This window comes from Corvus kubaryi, unplaced genomic scaffold (genome assembly GCF_017639235.1).
Source record: "Corvus kubaryi isolate FWS band 111438036 unplaced genomic scaffold, C.kubaryi_AGA036_p1.0 37398, whole genome shotgun sequence".
Lineage (NCBI taxonomy): Eukaryota > Metazoa > Chordata > Aves > Passeriformes > Corvidae > Corvus > Corvus kubaryi.
The window spans coordinates 15,631,493-15,649,224 of record NW_024581137.1 but is presented as its reverse complement, the minus strand read 5'-3'; the positions used below and the strand labels follow the sequence as shown (position 1 = coordinate 15,649,224).

Here is a 17,732-nt window from a genome sequence, read left to right as displayed (position 1 = left end):
CATTAGCCAAATAAAGGCAGCTGATTCCTATCTATTTACCTATTAAACAAGTGGCTTGGAGTTGGATTCTTTTTGTTCTGACTGTTAGTTTATTGCAGCTGAAGAAATGATACCTTCACTTTTCTTCATCATTTAACCAAAGCCTGTAAGCAGGAGACAAAGAGGTACACTGTAAACCAGAGCAAACCTTGAACTCTCTTGCCATATGTAGCCCTGATATGACTGGAGCTAAGAAAAGAAGATGAGGAAAAGTCATGGAAGCAGACATGGACATCAAAACTGCAGAAGTCACAGAGTCATGACTTCAACACCAGAGGCTGGAATAATAATCCCACTAAGGAGCTGTTTCAGGGAGGGGGAAGAAGGGGGGGCAGGGTGGGAAGGGTGAAATCCTCCTCCACCTGCCTTCTTCTCCCTGCACTAGTTCTACACTGGAGTCTTCTTCTAACATGCTTATCACTGTATCTTCAACAAATTCTGACCCTTCTCCATTGTTAATGAAGAAGTAGCATCTCAAGCTGCAAATCCAATCCTACGCTGTGTTTACATACCTAGCAGATTTAACCCTACAATTAAAGTTGGGGGAGGGCGTAAGCATCACAGCCTGGAAGGGATTCTTCATATTGCAATTTGGGAGTAGAGGGTCAGATTTTGTTCTTTGGATTAATAAGCTTTCAAATACAATAATAGCATGTAAACCATGAAACAATTTTATAGCACTGGAGCATTGTTAATGAACATTTGCATTCCCTCAACAATGTCAGAGATCCAGCAGCATCTCTTAACACACTCTTCAGATATCAGAGTACAGGACACAACACAAAGCTGTACTTTTACTTGCTTAATAATATTATGGTTATCACGATCCCATAAATATTTCATCAAGTATATTGGTAAGATAAAGGCATGTGATCTACACCTCATATATTTTCCTTTGTACTCCCAAGGAAGTGATAGAGGTACAGTTATTACCTTTATCATTATCTTCTCCTCTTCCACCTTCAGCTGTTGCTTTAACACAGGCTGCACACATATTAAAGAAGCAGTTACCTTGACTTTGAAACAGCTATAGTTTTCACACCTCTCACCACCTGCAACGAGGAATTTCTGCAGGTAAAAGCTGCCAAGAAAGCTCCTTCTCCTACTCTCTAGAGTTTCAGTCTCAGGAACACTGGTACATGGCACAGCACACTGTTTCATTCTCCCTCTGTGACCTTGAACAGGAACAGAATTAATCAACATGGTGTACTTAAAAACAATTCCAGCCCTTCACATGTCTCTTCTCACAGAATTAGAAGCATCAAAATCAGATCATAGGAAGCAAGTATCAGCTTTAACACTAATATTTTTTCACATTTCATTAACATTTTTACACCAATATTTACACTAATATTTTGTCATCCCCACCCAAAGTAAGAGTAATTTCACCTTCCTTGTTACAGAAGTCTCATAAAAAGTGGGAGGCAATGGATGCTTGAAAAGATGAAAGTTGAATTTTTCTGCTCCTTTTGTAGATCTGCTGTCCCTCCTAGGCATATCTACAGAATATGAAGAATGGAACCTTGCAATTCTGAGAACTTGCCTATTTTTTCTCAGTTGGTCTAATTAAAAATCTTGTCTTGCAGAGCAATTTATTTTAGGAGTAGTGTCTGATGCCATGTTCTCTAGAAACAGCAAAACACAATCTCTTCAGAGAAATTTTTGAGGTATGACAGCCAGTGGAGGCAAGAAAATGTACAGGGTGTGAATAGCTTTAATCAGTTGACCCATATCTTCCCCCAGGTGCCTCCGAAAAAAAAAAAAGGACTTTTCTTTCTCAATAAATGTGGGTAACTCCCCACATTTTTCTATTTCTAAATGTGTTAAATTTGTCAAGCACAAAAGCAGAAATGATAGTCTGACCTCTGAATGCTTCACAGAAGTATCTCTTTAGCTCTGACAGATGTGAAAGATAGGACATTGTTATCTCAGGAAGAAGAACTGATCCCTCTATATCTAATAATCAGAAGGAAAGTTCTGTTATGTGCCTTAAACTGGTTTAAGATTATATAATCTTTTTGGGCAGCAACATAATTTTTTTTCAGTAATTTCTTCGAAATTCTTACAGAGAACTTTTGATGACTAAGAAATCACCCTCAATTTTAACATATTAACAGGACTTTCATTAACACATGAATGGGACTGAACATAGGTCAATAACTTGCAAAATCAATCCCATCTCTTGCAATGGTGTCTCTGAACTAGATTTCTTTTCTTATTTAAAATATACTAGGGAAATGACAGAAACAACTCTTGATATATATGCAGGCTATAACAATCAGAGTGTTTGCAGCAAGAGAAATTTGAAAATAAAAAATTTATCAAACTATATGAAATTCTAAGGGATAGTTCTAGAAAACAGTGGCACATGCTTTGCCACTAGAGTCAACCTACTGAGGAGATTAAAAGTTCATTCATATATCTTTATATTTTTTGCAATGAATTTAGGCTTATTCCTGCTCCTTTGCAAGAAAACCTTCTATGGAAAACCTTCTGTTGCTTATTCCTCCTACAAACTACAGCCAAATTCAGAGAAAATCCAGAAATTCTTTATGAAAGAACATTTTTTAGCACTGCTCCTTCAAGCCTTCTAGTACAAAGTGTTCAGAGAAGACTGTGAGCACTAGGAATGCAGATGGTTTAGTAGCTCTTTTGCAGACAGTAAGATATCCACAGCACTTTCATTTTTGGGAAGGCTGACTGACCCATACTAAATCCTAGCTTAAGTAATAGAAGGCAACCTGCAGTTCTTTACATTCACCTGCCTTGCCACAGGCAGGAATTAGAGGCTCAGAGATTTCACTCCATGCTATACATGTGACACAGAAATTGAGTACAAATGCAAAATACACTTTTCATTTCTTAAGTTCCCTAAAAAGCACTAACCCTAGAAGGGAAGAGGGGCAGGAGGAGACAAGTTCACAGCCCACTCTTGGACTTCACTAAGCACAACTGACTCCACCCCTCTTAGCCACATATCTACTGTATCACCACATCCAGCCAGGGACCTTGGTGTGCAAAATAGCTTAAAGCCACCCTCAGGATGAGAGCAAGACAGCTGATCTGTGGAATTTGGAGTCTGTGTTTCATGTTCTGCCTTTTCTGCATCTTTCTTCACCAAACAACAGCTAAAAGAAAACTGAAGTTTGTGTCCATAGTAAGTATGGGCAAATGGAATTTCTTCAAAACCTGTCACTTACTGCTCTTCTTGTACTCTAGGGTAGGGAGGAGGGGGCACTTTTTCAAATATTTAACTATTTTCTGCATATCCGAAATTCATTATTGCTTTGTCCAAAAAAAAAAAAAATCTCAATTTTAAATAAGATTTCATCATTTTGTCTCCTTTGTACACTCCTAGATGAACTTTACTTTCTGGATGGATAGAGACTGCTTATTTTATAGCACTAAGAGAGAAATAACACAGGATTCTGTTTTAAAATGTAAAAGAGGATTTCATAACTAAATACCAACCGTGCGAAAACCCTCTTTACCATGGAAGAGTTTGCACTTTTCCAGCGGTTTCAGTGGATTAACTTGCAAAACAAATTCCAGTATGTGAAACTCAAACAAGTGGACAATGACATTGAACAAACAACACAGAAACCACTGCTGGTTGTGAAACTAATGCTATTTGCAATGATTATGTTGTACCATTTGTTTGCACGAAGCCTGAATCTTGTTCTGAACACCACACACACTTGTAAATCATTTCTATAATTTTTGTGCTACAGTTTTTGATTTCATTTCTCCCTGCTTGGATTAAGAAATTAAAAAAAAAAAATCTGGTGTTAAAATTTTAGAATTATATGGCATATATCTACAGGAATTATGCTGCAAAGCATATGAAGCAAAGAATTCATCATAGGAATGAAAAAATCCAATGTATCTGTATAAATACATCTTTTATCTGAAGTGAAATTCCAAAACAGGTTCAATGTTTTCAGAGTAACAGTTTCTCCTGTATTTACACATTAGATAACACTTTCATCACCTGTTTTGTGATGAAAAAGCCAACATATGACTTTTTAAGGCTAATTTCTGCCAAGTAAGAGAACTTCACAGCCGTCAGCCACAGAACTGTTATCTTGAGTAATAGTTTGGGTTTTTTCCTTCTGAATTCCAACTTAGTCATACCAAAATACTAATGTTCAAATATTTCTTCTGCAAAATTACTTATATGCTTCTGTTTGTTTTCTGTTTATTTAATATAATTGTCTATACCTCCTAAAATACATAAAACCTCTTTAAAATATAATAGGGTATCCTGTAGTTTTTATAACTTGCAAAAATTTATTTGAGTTAGTTTATTCACAAACACCAAGAAAATAAGCAGTTATATTGGCTAAATAAATCAAACAGGAAACAGCTATCTAGACTTAAGGTAAGCACCATCAATATATTTAGCATCTGTCAGATACAGTACTCACTGTCATTACATATTCCTTGTGACTACGCTAATTAGTTATAATCACCACAAGAAATACACAAAAGCAATTTCATCTATTTTATCAGGTATTTCGCCATGGTGATCACACCCCACAGGAGTTTTTTCCAACTGATAAGCACAAAGAAATTGCAAGACAACAGGGATATGGCCAACTTACCAAGGTGGGTTTTTTACCTGGGCCAATATACTGAACTATTGGAAGATGGTGAGTTATTTGGGGGTTGGAACTTTGTTTTCACTTGGAGAAAGCCCTTATTAAGTTGCCACTTAAGGACAGCAAGAGCTTACTAGGAAACTACAGCAACAGCACTCACTAATTTTAAATGAAGCTGAGCCAGACTGTTCTGGTTCAGTATCAGCGTATGTTACGATTTTTGATTGCAGACTAGGGTCTTCCGGGAGGAGCCAGGCACTGGTGACCATCTCACAGAATCACAGAATCACAGAACGAATTAGGTTGGAAAAGACCTTTGAGATCATCAAGTCCAACCTATGACCTAACACCTCCTCATCAACTAAACCATGGCACTGCGTGCCACGTCCAGTCTTTCTTTTAAACATATCCAGGAACGGTGACTCCACTACTTCCCTGGGCAGACGATTCCAGTGCCAAATCACTCTTTCAGTGAAGAATTTTTCCCTGATGTCTAACCTAAACTTCCCCTGGCACAGCTTAAGACTGTGTCCTCTCATTCTGTCAGTTGTTGACTGGGAGAAGAGACCAACCCCCACCTGGCTACAACCACCTTTCAGGTAGTGGTAGAGTGTTAAGTTCACCTGAGACCATAAGGAAGCTTTAACCATCAGTAGCATAAGGTGGTGGAAGTGCTTACAGACACACCTCTCCCTCAATCTCCACTGAATAGGAGTGCTTCCTTACTCATGAACTGTTGAGATCAGTACTAGCAAAAACTTTTCTTATGCTATGCCCAGGAAAGTTGATTTACAACTCAGCTATTTTAGCGTGGGTATTTGTGGAATCAGCTGTTGGTAGTAACCAGAAGCAGCTGAGGCAACCACAGATACAGACAGATGCTGTGCCTGCCTTGACTGTAACTTCTATTAGCTGCCACCTCCTACAAATGGAGCCAAGGGTGAAATGTACTATCAGACTGTAAGGCAATACTTGGGCACTGGGTGGTTTTAACCCTACTTCTGCTCCCCTCTGCACCAGCAGGACCCACTGTGACTGTGTGCTTGTGCCTCATTCCTTTTTCCCCAAGATATGTTATTTGGATAGAAAAAGCTGCTAGTTATTTGCCCAGCACTCAGAACCAGGCAGTCTCTCTGAAGTAGTTTAGAAGTGCCAGAAGTCTGGTTGTCCCAGACAAATGGCTACAGTGCATGTGGAGGCAGACTGTGAGGTGTGTCTCTCTGTTAGGCACACACACCTTTATGCCAGTGGGTCTCTCTCCTAGGGGAACTTGCAGGTCTCCACCAAAATCAGAATAGAACAAACTGCCTGAGCAGTTCCTCTTCCCCACTGTTCTTAGGAGGCAAAAATAATCTCCAAAGCAAAATCAGGTCTGTTTCTGCTCATATCAACTCCCTTGAAGAAACAGGAGTAACAGACCAGCTTCCTAACTCAGCTGTGACTCAATAATTCCATGTAAACACTATGCAAGTTCAGCAATCCATGCTAGCTTGCTCCAGGGCATAGAAGACTTCAAGACCCAGGTGTCAGGACTTTACATGCATATTAGGCAAGTTGGGGCAGAAGCCTAAACCACACATAAACCCTAGGAAACTGGATGCACAATTCCAGCAAGAGAAAGAGGTTACGCAGTGGGTCCTGAGTAACTTGGTCTGACCTCATAGCTGACTTGGCTTTGAGCAGGAGGTTGGACTATAGACTTCCTGAGGCCCCTTTCAGCCTGAATTATCCTTTGATCCAATGACTTAGAAAATTGCTTTAGGAAGCAATGAGTAATCACTGTACTTGAGATCCCAGTGTACAGTAAATGATTACATGAGCAAAGTGGAACATATTTATATTTAGGCCAGGAAACACCAGGTACAAGTAAAAAGATGACAATATGGAGACTATTACAGGGACACTGTATGTGATTGTGGTGTAGTCACCATCCCTGGAGGTGTTTAAGGAAAGACTGGAAATGGTACTGAGTGCCATGGTCTAGTTGACATGGTGAAGTTAGATCATAGGTTAGACTTAATGATCTCAGAGGTCTTTTTCAATCTAACCGATTCAGTGATGCTGTGATTCATATGTCATGTGTTTACAAAATTATGGAGAGAAGGTGAAAGATGTTCAGCTAAGAGCTACTAAAATGTTGGGACTGGAAAACCCATTTTGCTGGGAGGGTAGAGAATTGTCCTCAGTTTAATTTAACACAGAGATAAAGTGACTTGATTCCATTTTATGGATTATTGTTTAACTGTGAATAAGATCTGTAATGGTGAATGCTATTCAAAAGTGTAACAAGTTCCAGTGACTGCAAGTTGGAAACATAGGCAAGAATCAAAAATCAAATGTTTCAGACTGTTGATAATAATTAGCTATTACAGCAAAATGCCCAAAGGCATGGAGGACTTTTACTTCATGTCTTCTACTCTGAAAAAAGTAGATCTTGCCCAGGCTAGAACTGTAGCCTCCATATGGAATCACTGGTGATACTCTGTGGGATTCATATCCTGGATGTGTCTTCATGGACAGGTGGCTGCTCTGTCTGCACTCCCAGTTAATCAGGTCTGAGGCAGCAATAGAGAAGAAACTAGACAGATGGTGTTGGAACATCTCTATGCCTGCTTTAAGTCTCACCAGCTCAGATAAACATACACATAGCTTTCCATAGAGCAAAATACAAAACTGCATCCACCAGGAGTCATATCTAACATTATCCAGTACTGTACATGCAGCAACTTTACTACTTTTTTCTCATGTCTTCTTTCCTACTTCACTTTGAAAAGGACAAAGGTCTTTATTAAAATAGTATCAAATATTACTGCTTTCTTTTTTGGTTGTAGGAATGGATGCAGCACATTTCTTTAGCCTCTTACACTCTTGTGTTACTTCTACAGCTTGGCATACAACAACAGTATGAGCTTGGCCAGTACATGCGGAGGAGATACTCTCATTTCCTGAGCATTGTATACAAGCAGTGTGAGGCAAGTACTGGATCTGGGCAGGAAGATGTTTTTCATGGTTGTTAATGGGACTTCCTGGATGCGTAAGAGTCTAAACCTGGTGCAGTTGGAGAAAATTTAATACCAATTGAACTCAATGTAATTTCAAAGTATCCCTGAAACTGTGGTTCAGTTTTTATTCAGACTGATGGTTAACTGAAAACCATGTAAAATGCTTTTTAGGCTGCACATCAGGTTCAGCTCCCTCACTGCTGTATGGGAGAGCACCTATGTCAAATACCTCAATGCTACACTTCCACATGGAATGCAGATACCACTTAGTTTTCATTTAGATTCCAGCTTTTTGGTCAGATTGACTCAAATAGAGTCAATTTCATGCTGTCTACTAGGATTCCTAAGGTAAATGTTACCACGCTGCAGCTCACTTGTCCAATAAAATTTTATTCCAGCTTCAGTCTTTCACCCTCCTCCTTCTTTCTCATAGTCCTTCTTCATGTCACTCCATGTTAATGATGACTTCTCCAGCACAGTACCAGCCCCTTTTTTCCTGTCAAGAGGAAAATAAAGTAAACCTAATGGGAGAAATTATCTTCCAAAATGTTTCTTTTTTTTTCCTTCTTCGTTCAGATTTATGTTCAAAGCACTGACTGCGATCACACACTTATGAGTGCTCAGGCAAGTCTTGCCGGACTGTACCCACCGACACAGGGTCAGATTTGGAACCCCAGAATCCTTTGGCAGCCAATTCCAGTTCACACAGTGCCACTGTCACATGATAATGTGAGTATAAACTAGGGGCATCTGCTTTCCCTTAAACATTAGTAAAGTACATAGGACATGAGATGAAGGTGCAGCAAAAAGTGCATGGTAAAGGCAGTGAAAAGTACATTGTTACAAGCATTGTGCAGAAAGGCTTAATAAGCTGAATAGAAATACTGGCAAGTATTTTCACAAGAATGGACTTACATGTCAAAGACACAATCTTAACAAAAGAGGAAGAAAAATGGAAGTACTAGGTATAGGGAAAAAGAGTTAATTTATAATGTGAGTAAATCACTGTAAAAGTAGATTAATCCTAAATTTAACGCTAACAGGACTTTCTTTGTGTGAGAAAAGGAAACATACTTAATCTCACTAGTGCTTCAATATTGCTTAGTCCACAGCCAACAGGAAAGACAAAAGAATCATTCTGGGACTTGCATTACAGGGAGAATTGAGTCACAGGATTGTTTTTCATGCACTTTGCAGGTCAGTGCATGCACTTCGAGGATTGGTGAAAAACGTAAAAGGGAAAAGGAAGGAGGACTCGGAGCTTTAAGCATGAGTTCATAGGGCAATGTATTTATTCATCTCCCATCCTCAACTCCTCACTTGGGGGTTGTAAGGAATCCTGTGGATAGCAGGTCTTTAGCCTGCATGTACTTGTCCTAGAGGGGAAAGCTGTGCATCTGACTGGAGCTGGAATACCCCATGTGTGGAAAATCTATGGTAAAAAGTTAGGGAAGATCAGGAGTGTGCAGTATGAGTCCCAGTTTGGGACCAGGTTTGCACATGTGATGCAATGTAAATTGTGTGGGCTTTATAAGTCTAGTTAATGCAGTCTGTGATGATAAGGGAATCAGGTTAGGTAGGTCATAGAGCAATGGTTCTCACCTCAGGGTGATGAGAGCATGAAGATGGAAGGTATGGAGACATGTCTTCCTGTTCACACACAGCCAGGCACAGAGGAGCTGCTTTCTGACACTGTCACAGGTGGGGATATCCCAGCAGACAGTCAAGAATACCTGGCCGGTATCAACACAGATGGCAAACTCAGCAAGCACATACTGCAGCTCATTTGCATCTAGGGGAGCAAGTAAGTTTATTCAAACAAATCAAATAAAGTCATGAACAATGCACATTTTTCATACTTTTTTCAACTATTTCTGTTTTGGCTTTATTCATCTTTACTACATATACAGGCTAAACTTGAGACCACCTATATCCTACAACACAGAACAAGAGCCCATCATTTATTAGTGAAGTCATACCTGTTCATGAACCTATTGATATAATTCAGAAATACTTTCCTATCTTGTGGAATAGATGGATTTTATTTCTGAAAAGACCGAAGAACTGCTGTGAAGGTCCCCAAGATAATTATTCCTTCAAAACTCCCAAGCTTTTTAAAAGTTCTTTTAACATTGGCACTATATAGATGGAGCTACATTACTGGAAAAAGGACAAAAAGCACATTAGAGAAAAGCACTAATAATATCTCAGTGTCAAATTTTAACTTGTTTAAAATTTAACGTAGAAAACAAGAGTAAACTCAATTTTGCTTACATAAATGAAATAACAAGTTTTTAAGTTATTCCAGTCACATGTAACCTTTAACCTTCATATGTCTTAGACTAATGAAAGACAAAACCGACGTATAGAAAGTTCACAAGTTTCTGCAATTTAGCTGAACTAAATGAAGCTGTGTTAAATACACTCGATACAGCGGAGTACGCACAAAGACTCCTACTGCAGTCTAGCTACTGCTGCTGGTAATTTGTCGTAAAAATGTGATGGTGTGTTTCAAGAAAGACTGAACACAATGAATGAAATCATTCCTGGAGAAGCTGAGAACAAAGGAGTTCATGAGGGGTTGTCTTAGTCTTCTGTCAAAGGACAAATTTCATCTTGTGTAAATGAATCCTTTAACTTTGAACTACTGCAGTTATTACTCCTCTGAACATTTAAAGATTATTTTGTATGTAGTCATCAGTATGACTCCTAGAGTCCTGAAGATGAATATCCTTGAAACTACATTCCCAAATTATTTTTCAGCTTGTCCTAACTAGTGCAGCCAATCAGAACAGCAATCCTGCAAGTGTATATAGAATTGCAGAACAAGATGCACCTTGCCTAACTAGGGTTTTGTAATTTTCTTTCCAGTTGCTATACCTACCTTTCTCACACTGCCCAAAACACAAGGAGCTTCTGAGAGAAACCTTCGCAACAAGGGATTTCCAAAAGCAATTCAAGGACTACAAGGTAAAGTATTTTCAGTTCTGGAAATCCAGTTAAAGTGTACCACTTCAACATTATCTAACAGGTAGCTATAAAAAATACCAGTTAATATGCTCCTTTCAGATCTCTTATCTTCACAGTGGGTGTAGACAACATAGCCAAAAAACAATTACAACATTACAGATCCAGCTGGACTGGGCTATTTCCAACAATTGAACATGGCAAGTCATAGAAAAATTATTGACCTATTTGCAAAAACTTAGTTTCTAGGAGACCAGACAAAACAAAAACTCAGATAAAATCAGTGCCAATGGCTCTCAAATTATTCCAATACTTCTATCTGTTTACTCCCATGTAAAGCAACTCCATTGACATCTCTGCCTATATAAGCCTGTTTGAGTTCAGATTCGTTTTCTCAGCTCAATTCCCTGGAATTTCTATAACAGTCTCAGTGTTTTCCTCAAGTACTTATTCATGTTTCTCACCCGCAGTCTTAATTCAGGCGTTCTCCTATGTTTGGTGCTTGTTTTCATATGGTATGCTTTCCTTTCTTTCTCCACCATCAAAATCTTTGCACGAGTATATAATCACGTGCTTATTCTGCTGCAACCTTCTTCTTCACATGTTTATTCAAAAGCACACTATGAGCCTCACCTGTTTTTCTATTCTTTCACCACTGACCTCAGCCATCCAACTGTGCCTCTGCACCTGGGTATTATATGCAAGTAAATCACAATTTCAATTTTATCAAATTTTCATCATACCTCTCCTTCTCCAATATCAGAACAATTCTGTTTATCACACTTCCTTTAAACACTTTTTGGATTTCTTCATATATCTGTGTTCCCTCTACTTCCTTCTAAACATTTCCACCAAGCAGAAACAATCACCATACTTCAAATCTGAGCTAACATCACCAACCTTGTCTAGATGAATAGGCCAAATTCTCTTACCTCTAGGCAGTGGTTCATTGCTTAAGTGCAAAGTGCAAAGACTGTCTCCTTTCTAAAAGTTCCTATGTACTAGTACGGCAGTGTGCAGAAATCATGTACAAAGGCCCTCAGTACCACAAGTTTGGGTTGTTTTTTTTTTTGTATTCCAGCCATTTCTGAAGTTTTTAGCCACTCATACAGGATACCCACTGAAGAAGTTGACTGCTGAAAGGATTTGGAAGCTCTCTGACACTTTACAATATGAGGTAAATAGAATCATAGAATCATTTAGGTTGGAAAAGACCCTTAAGATCTTGAGCCCAATAGAAATTCCTACACTTCTTTCAACCTGGTATTTTTATTGGGTTTATTTTTTTATTGTAAGACATAAAAAGATGGTAGATCTGTGCTTCAAAATTTTTTTAACTATAGACTATTTTCAGCTTCTTCTCCAGAAACCCTCACCTAGCATCAAATTTACAACTGAAAATCCTGTAAACACACTATGTGTGAAGGTGCTGTGGGTCATCCACCACCATAAGGAACACAAACAAATGGCCTGTCATATTCAAGATCCTGTCAGTGGCTGCATACGGACAATTAGGCAAAAGCATAACTCTGGATAAAATTGTCTTGTTACCCCTCCAGACCCCACTAGGAGATACACAGGGATAAAACATATTGCTGGCAAAGAAACATAAGCATCCTTCCATGAAGATTTTATGCAAATTCTATAAACAAAAGAAGTCATTATTTGTACATGGCCAGTAGTGGACAGAGTATTTTCAGGAATTAAGCAGTCATTGGAACGACACAAATGGCTGTTTGTGCAAGTTTGGGAGCTGGTTCTAAGCAAAGGCATATCACAAAAAAGCATGGATTTTATAACAAAAGGGCTATTGTGGTGCCAAACTGGCATGGGTATCTGGGTCCCACAGTTGTGAAACTTCATGATTTGAAAAAATCCTGACTGCCCTTAATATAGCAAGAAGTCCCACTTCAAAGTCTAGACTCAGCTGACGCAACTGAAAATTGTAGTCTTGTGTTAAAAAGTTATTGTTGAAGGCAGCTTCTGCTACCCTTTAATGCATAACTATTTATAAACTTAAATATTAATGATAAATTGGTCATCAGTACTGGGAAATTAGTGAGGCAGTTTTAGGGTGGATTTCAGAACCAACATGTAATATTTGAGTGTGAGAGTAATGAGTTTACCTTCATTACTGCAGTTTTTGCAAAAGTCCAACTTTGGTCAAAGCAGACTTGAATAGAATATTAGCCAGGGCCTTAAGTTAAATGAAATGTTAACATGTTGGGACATCTCAGTGTGATTTCAGTGAGGTCCTCCTTCCATGTTTTCCAAATGCAGGACCACAACTTTGTATTTCAATAGTTAAATCATACTGAGAACCTGTGTCACCAGACTAATATGCAAAATCCACAACTCCCATCAAGAATCTAGCCAAATACCGTAATAAAAAAAAAAAAGGGCTTTTACTTCTAGTTTTAGATTTGATGAGCCTTGGTCTTTCATACTACTGATGGAGGACTCTGGAGTATCAATTAAGACAACTGCCATAAAAGCCTCTCTCATTTTTCAGGCATACAGAGACAGCGTCCTTGCATAATTTTTTTAATACAATTCATGAAACTACAGCAGCACACATCTCTCTGTATTTGTTGCTTTCAGCTGTCATCTGACTTTCAGGTAACTTGGAGAGCAAAGTGTTTGCTTGCCTACAGACTGCCTTAAATAGCATGCAACCAGCCAATTCTTTCCTCAAGACATAAATCACATTTGTTAAAAGAGAAATGGATAACATTGTGCTCTGAGCTGGTTTAACCTAGCATGTTCTATTGTTTTCTTGTTTAAACAAACCCTTAAAGGGGTTGACATTTTCCTTTGAGCTCATTTGTTACAAGAATATTCCTTTTGGTGATCTCAGTCCAAAGGTTACATTGCTCTAAAGGAAAGTTACCGACCTTGTATAAACAAGAATTCAGGGTAATGCAAACCAGGAGCGTTGTGCTTATCTTCCCTTCTCACAGTTTTGATCACTAATATACCTCGGACTGCATCCCCAAGGAAAGACTAATCCATTCCACTTTAGCTTGAGCACTGTGACAGTATCCAATAGACCATAGTGGGTATGAGTTTCATTTGCATCTCATCCCTATACCCCATACTTGGGTACATCCATGCTACAGCTATACACATTCCTACTTGATCTCTGTATTCCATTTACATCTGAGAGCAACCAGTCCTTAAAATCCCGATGCTTACATAGGATTTGTTTCAGTAAAGATCTATCCCAGTACATGACTGAAAAAGTCTTACAGTGATTTTTTTTTCACCTGACAACATAAATAATGCCTGTTGCTTTATGCATAATTTTTAGTATTATATTTCCTCTTCTTGTTGAACACTTCCCTTCAAATTTCTTTTAAGCACTATGATGCTATAAACAGGAATGCTACAGCTGTCTAAATGCAAAATATAGTCATCATTTTATTACAAGAAAATATTACTGGAGTGAAACATTCAGGATTTTTTCTGATAAGAATTTTGTGCCAGAATAAATAACAGTTAGCAGTAGGAATCAGTAAGAAAATCATCATGTTTTCTTTCTTCACTGTAGGATATTACCAATTACACTTTACCTGTTTGGGCTACTCATGGTGTCAGGACCAAGCTGATAAAGCTCTCAGAATTGTTATTGCAGGCGGAATTTGGGTTCCACAAACAAATACAGAAATCACGTTTGCAGGGAGGTAAGCTGAATTCTTAACCCATTTAAAACCAAAAGTAGGATGGGAAAGAAGAAAGGGTGTATGACAAACATTGCTGCTGATTCCATAGTAGAATGGTGAAAAATGCCATTATCTGGATATTGGTGGTCAGCACTGAAAGATTTTGATTAATGGGGAGAGAGAGATGGTGAGGATATGAATCATTAGTATACTAATCTAACATTATAATGGAGGTATCGTTTAGATTACACTGTATAAGAAATTCAAAGTAATCTACAGATTGTTGTTGAACTGAATGAAGTCTGAATTTAGTGTAAGCCACCATGTGTAACTTACTTTTAAAAATGTTATTTGTAGTAATGTCTAGAATGGTGACTTTGTTGCCTAATAGTCTTCATATTCCACTACTGAGAGTCCTAAAATGAGATTATTAAACTGATTTCTAAACCTGACTTTGCTCAGAAAACAGTGGCTGAAATTTAAAAATATTTTATACCTTTTTAATCACTCATTCTCCTCCATTCATCCACTGTCATCTTTTGAGCCTCCTTTTTGTTTTATATGGACAGCGTACAGTCAGGATCTGAGGTACAAAGACAAATAAACGTAGAAGCATGAATCAATTTGTTGCATTTTTGAAGGTCCAATTTACAAAATTTAGCACAAAGTTCAGACCTCTGCCCTTGCTTTACTAACAATTGCTATTAAAAATGTGCCAGTGGCTAAAACCTAATTTTTTCTAATTCTGCTAGCCTGTACAGTTCTCTTTTTAGGATTTTAATTTGTCGAGATGCTAACCTTATATTAACATACTAGCACAGCCATTGATTTAATTCAAGTAGTTTGTCTTACAACTTTTCAGCAGTTAACATTAACAAAATACAGACAACCACACAATTTATAAAGCTCCAGAGTCCAGAGGATATGCTCTTTCTTTTTTGTCTGGAAAGCAGGAAATCAATCAAGCTACACACACAGCAGGGTAGTATTCATTACTGTGCTCTTCTTGCACTGTTCTGCTGGCACAAAGTAGCTGTGAATGCACTGTTTGAAGCTGTTGAGGCTGTTAGGGATCCCCAAAACACTTTACACAAAAGTAAAATAGGCCTGCTGTTCATTTGAAAGGTACTGTCACTATCAATCAAGGCACTCTGCACAAATTACTGATTAAGTCAACTGAATAAATCTGGTGCATTTAGTAGCAGATTGCTAAAATGGCAAAAAACAATACAGATGTTAACGCAAGCATCCCTTTCATTGTCACTGCTTCCCCATTTTCTTTCAGGTATTCTTCTAAAAACTATTCTAAAGCATATCTCAGATGCTAGAAAGCCTTCACACCATCAAAAAATGGTTATGTATTCCACGGTGAGTGCTTTCTCTTTCTCTTGTGTTTCCTTTATGCAGTTATTAAATGCAGTGAAAGCCATGAAATTTTATTTCCTTCATGAAATACAGCTACAAGCCTTTTTTATTTGGTTAACCTTAAATATCTTTGTGTTTTTAAAAATTTTTAATAAACACGTAGTACTTTGAAACCTGAAGCATTCCATTTTCCACCTCATGTCATGGTTTTTTCATTGTAATAATGTTTCGATTGAGCAGAGAACTGGAAAAACCATGCCTCATGTTTTATTAAACCTGGATCACAAACTTAATCTAAAACAAAATCTTCTTCCTGTATCTTTGTCAAGTGAAAATGGGAAAAAGAAAAGAAAAAAATTAAGTTACAGTTATTTTAGAAGACCTTATGAAGGCAGTTACTCAATTATGATCCTATACTTTTGTTTAGAATGTGCAAATGCTGTCATTGGAGGGGGAAATTTTTTGATTGTTCTCACTAAAAATTGCCTGTTTCTAAACTGCAGTTATATCATGACCTATTGGGTATGTATCAGCTAAAGAGCTTGCTGATCTGATCTCAGATACTGTTTACTTAACAGGCAAACCCACTAGTTCTTTTTAAAAGAAGTTTTAACAGCTCCTGTTAACTTTGGTAAGAGCTTTAAGTGACTAAGACTTCTTAAATATTTACATATATGTATATTTTATACATGCAGCACTTAAGTTTATATAGTCATAAAGGGACAATATTTACTCAGCAGTGCAGAGTAATTATTAATGACTATTAATGAGGTCACACAAGTAATATTAATGTTGAGTGGACAGATAATGTGCTGGAAATATTGTTAAATAATAGGCTCATGCAATTGTTTTCAATACAGCTTTAATTAAAGGTTTCTTCTGTTCTCAGCATGTAGCCACCATTGCTGCCTTACAGATGGCACTCAACGTCTTCAATGGGAAAATGCCTCCTTACAGTGCCTGCCATTTTTTTGAACTTTACCAGGAAAAAAATGGGCAAGTATCAGCAAGCTGTACTGCTAGTATGTACTTTTTCTAAGAAGGAATTTTCTGATACCCCAGGCTAATTAAACTGGATACGTGAGGTTCACTATTCAGGAAAATATTACACATTGATTTTAATTATTGTTATTGGTTTCCGTTTAGTAGTCAGTAGCAGAATAAGCCTGAAAAAACATATATATAGATATATAAATCTAACAGTTATGGGAGGTTTTACTTCATCCTATTAAACTCCTTGACAAAGACAGCAAACTATACACAAATTGGTGTTGACCCCCTATTGTTTAAAAAGTTCTCTTCAGAGTACTAATTGTACTAGTAAATCATAAACATATTAACAACCAGACAAATAAGCTGGCTGAAAGTTTGTCCCCAAGTACAATAACTGCACCATGGAAAGGCTGTGTGGTTTTGCATGCCTAATTTTGTTTTGACACTTCTGTATTTTGAAACAGGCAATACACCATAGAAATGTACTATCGGAATAATTCTTTGCGAGAGCCTCACCCACTCACTCTCCCTGGCTGCAAATTTCGCTGTCCCCTGGAGAGATTTACGCATCTGGTCTCTCCCATCCTTGTACACTATTGGACAAGAGAATGTAGAATGTAGGACATCAAAAGAGGTAAGCTAAGTGCTTTCGGCACATGTACCCAAAAGTAAAGTTAGGATTACATCTTGAGCCAACAGCTCATTTGAAGTGACAATCATTTTCATAAGGGTCTGGTCTGAAATGAAAAATATACAGATCTGGGAAAGAGAATTGTACCCATGGCTGTCATTTCTACTCCATTAATACATTTTTCTATTCCAGCCCAGCTTTCTGATGAAATGGAATCAAGGCTGATCAGACTTCAGGGTATTGTTTTTCATGTGGGGTTTTTTGTTTTGTTTTGTTTTTGTACTGTCAAAAAGACCTTCAGTTATGGAAGGAGTACATGTAAAGGCACTTAAAACAGCTACCTTATCTTCTCTAACTACATAATATTTGTCCAAGCTGATTAATGACAATTAATAATTATGCATTCTCTTGATTTCAGCAGGTATTCAGAGATCAAAACAGATGAATATTGAATAGCAGACCAGATTGCTAC

General features: G+C 37.8%; 1 protein-coding gene across 2 annotated transcripts; it reads left to right on the top strand.

Moving 5' to 3' along the window:
* Nucleotides 1-3,027: 3,027 nt before the first annotated feature.
* On the top strand, nt 3,028-17,263 carry LOC121671924 (prostatic acid phosphatase-like). Of its 2 annotated transcripts, XM_042044251.1 has the most exons (10): nt 3,028-3,196; nt 4,552-4,647; nt 7,526-7,612; nt 8,219-8,371; nt 10,514-10,612; nt 11,691-11,786; nt 14,160-14,292; nt 15,557-15,639; nt 16,526-16,632; nt 17,094-17,263. In XM_042044251.1, the coding sequence occupies exons 1-10, from the start codon at nt 3,083-3,085 to the stop codon at nt 17,248-17,250; spliced, it is 1,125 nt and encodes a 374-aa protein (XP_041900185.1). In that variant the 5' UTR covers nt 3,028-3,082; the 3' UTR covers nt 17,251-17,263. The 2 variants fall into 2 exon arrangements, with proteins under 2 accessions (XP_041900185.1, XP_041900186.1); XM_042044252.1 differs by lacking the exon at nt 7,526-7,612.
* The last annotated feature ends 469 nt before the right edge of the window (nt 17,264-17,732 follow it).

Excerpts from the sequence above, each read along its gene's own strand:
- LOC121671924 (XM_042044251.1), top strand. The coding sequence starts at position 3,083 with ATGAGAGCAAGACAGCTGATCTGTGGAATTTGGAGTCTGTGTTTCATG. Across the intron at positions 7,613-8,218 it reads TTGTATACAAGCAGTGTGAG|ATTTATGTTCAAAGCACTGA; the intron begins GCAAGTACTGGA and ends TTCTTCGTTCAG. Across the intron at positions 11,787-14,159 it reads CTGACACTTTACAATATGAG|GATATTACCAATTACACTTT; the intron begins GTAAATAGAATC and ends TCTTCACTGTAG.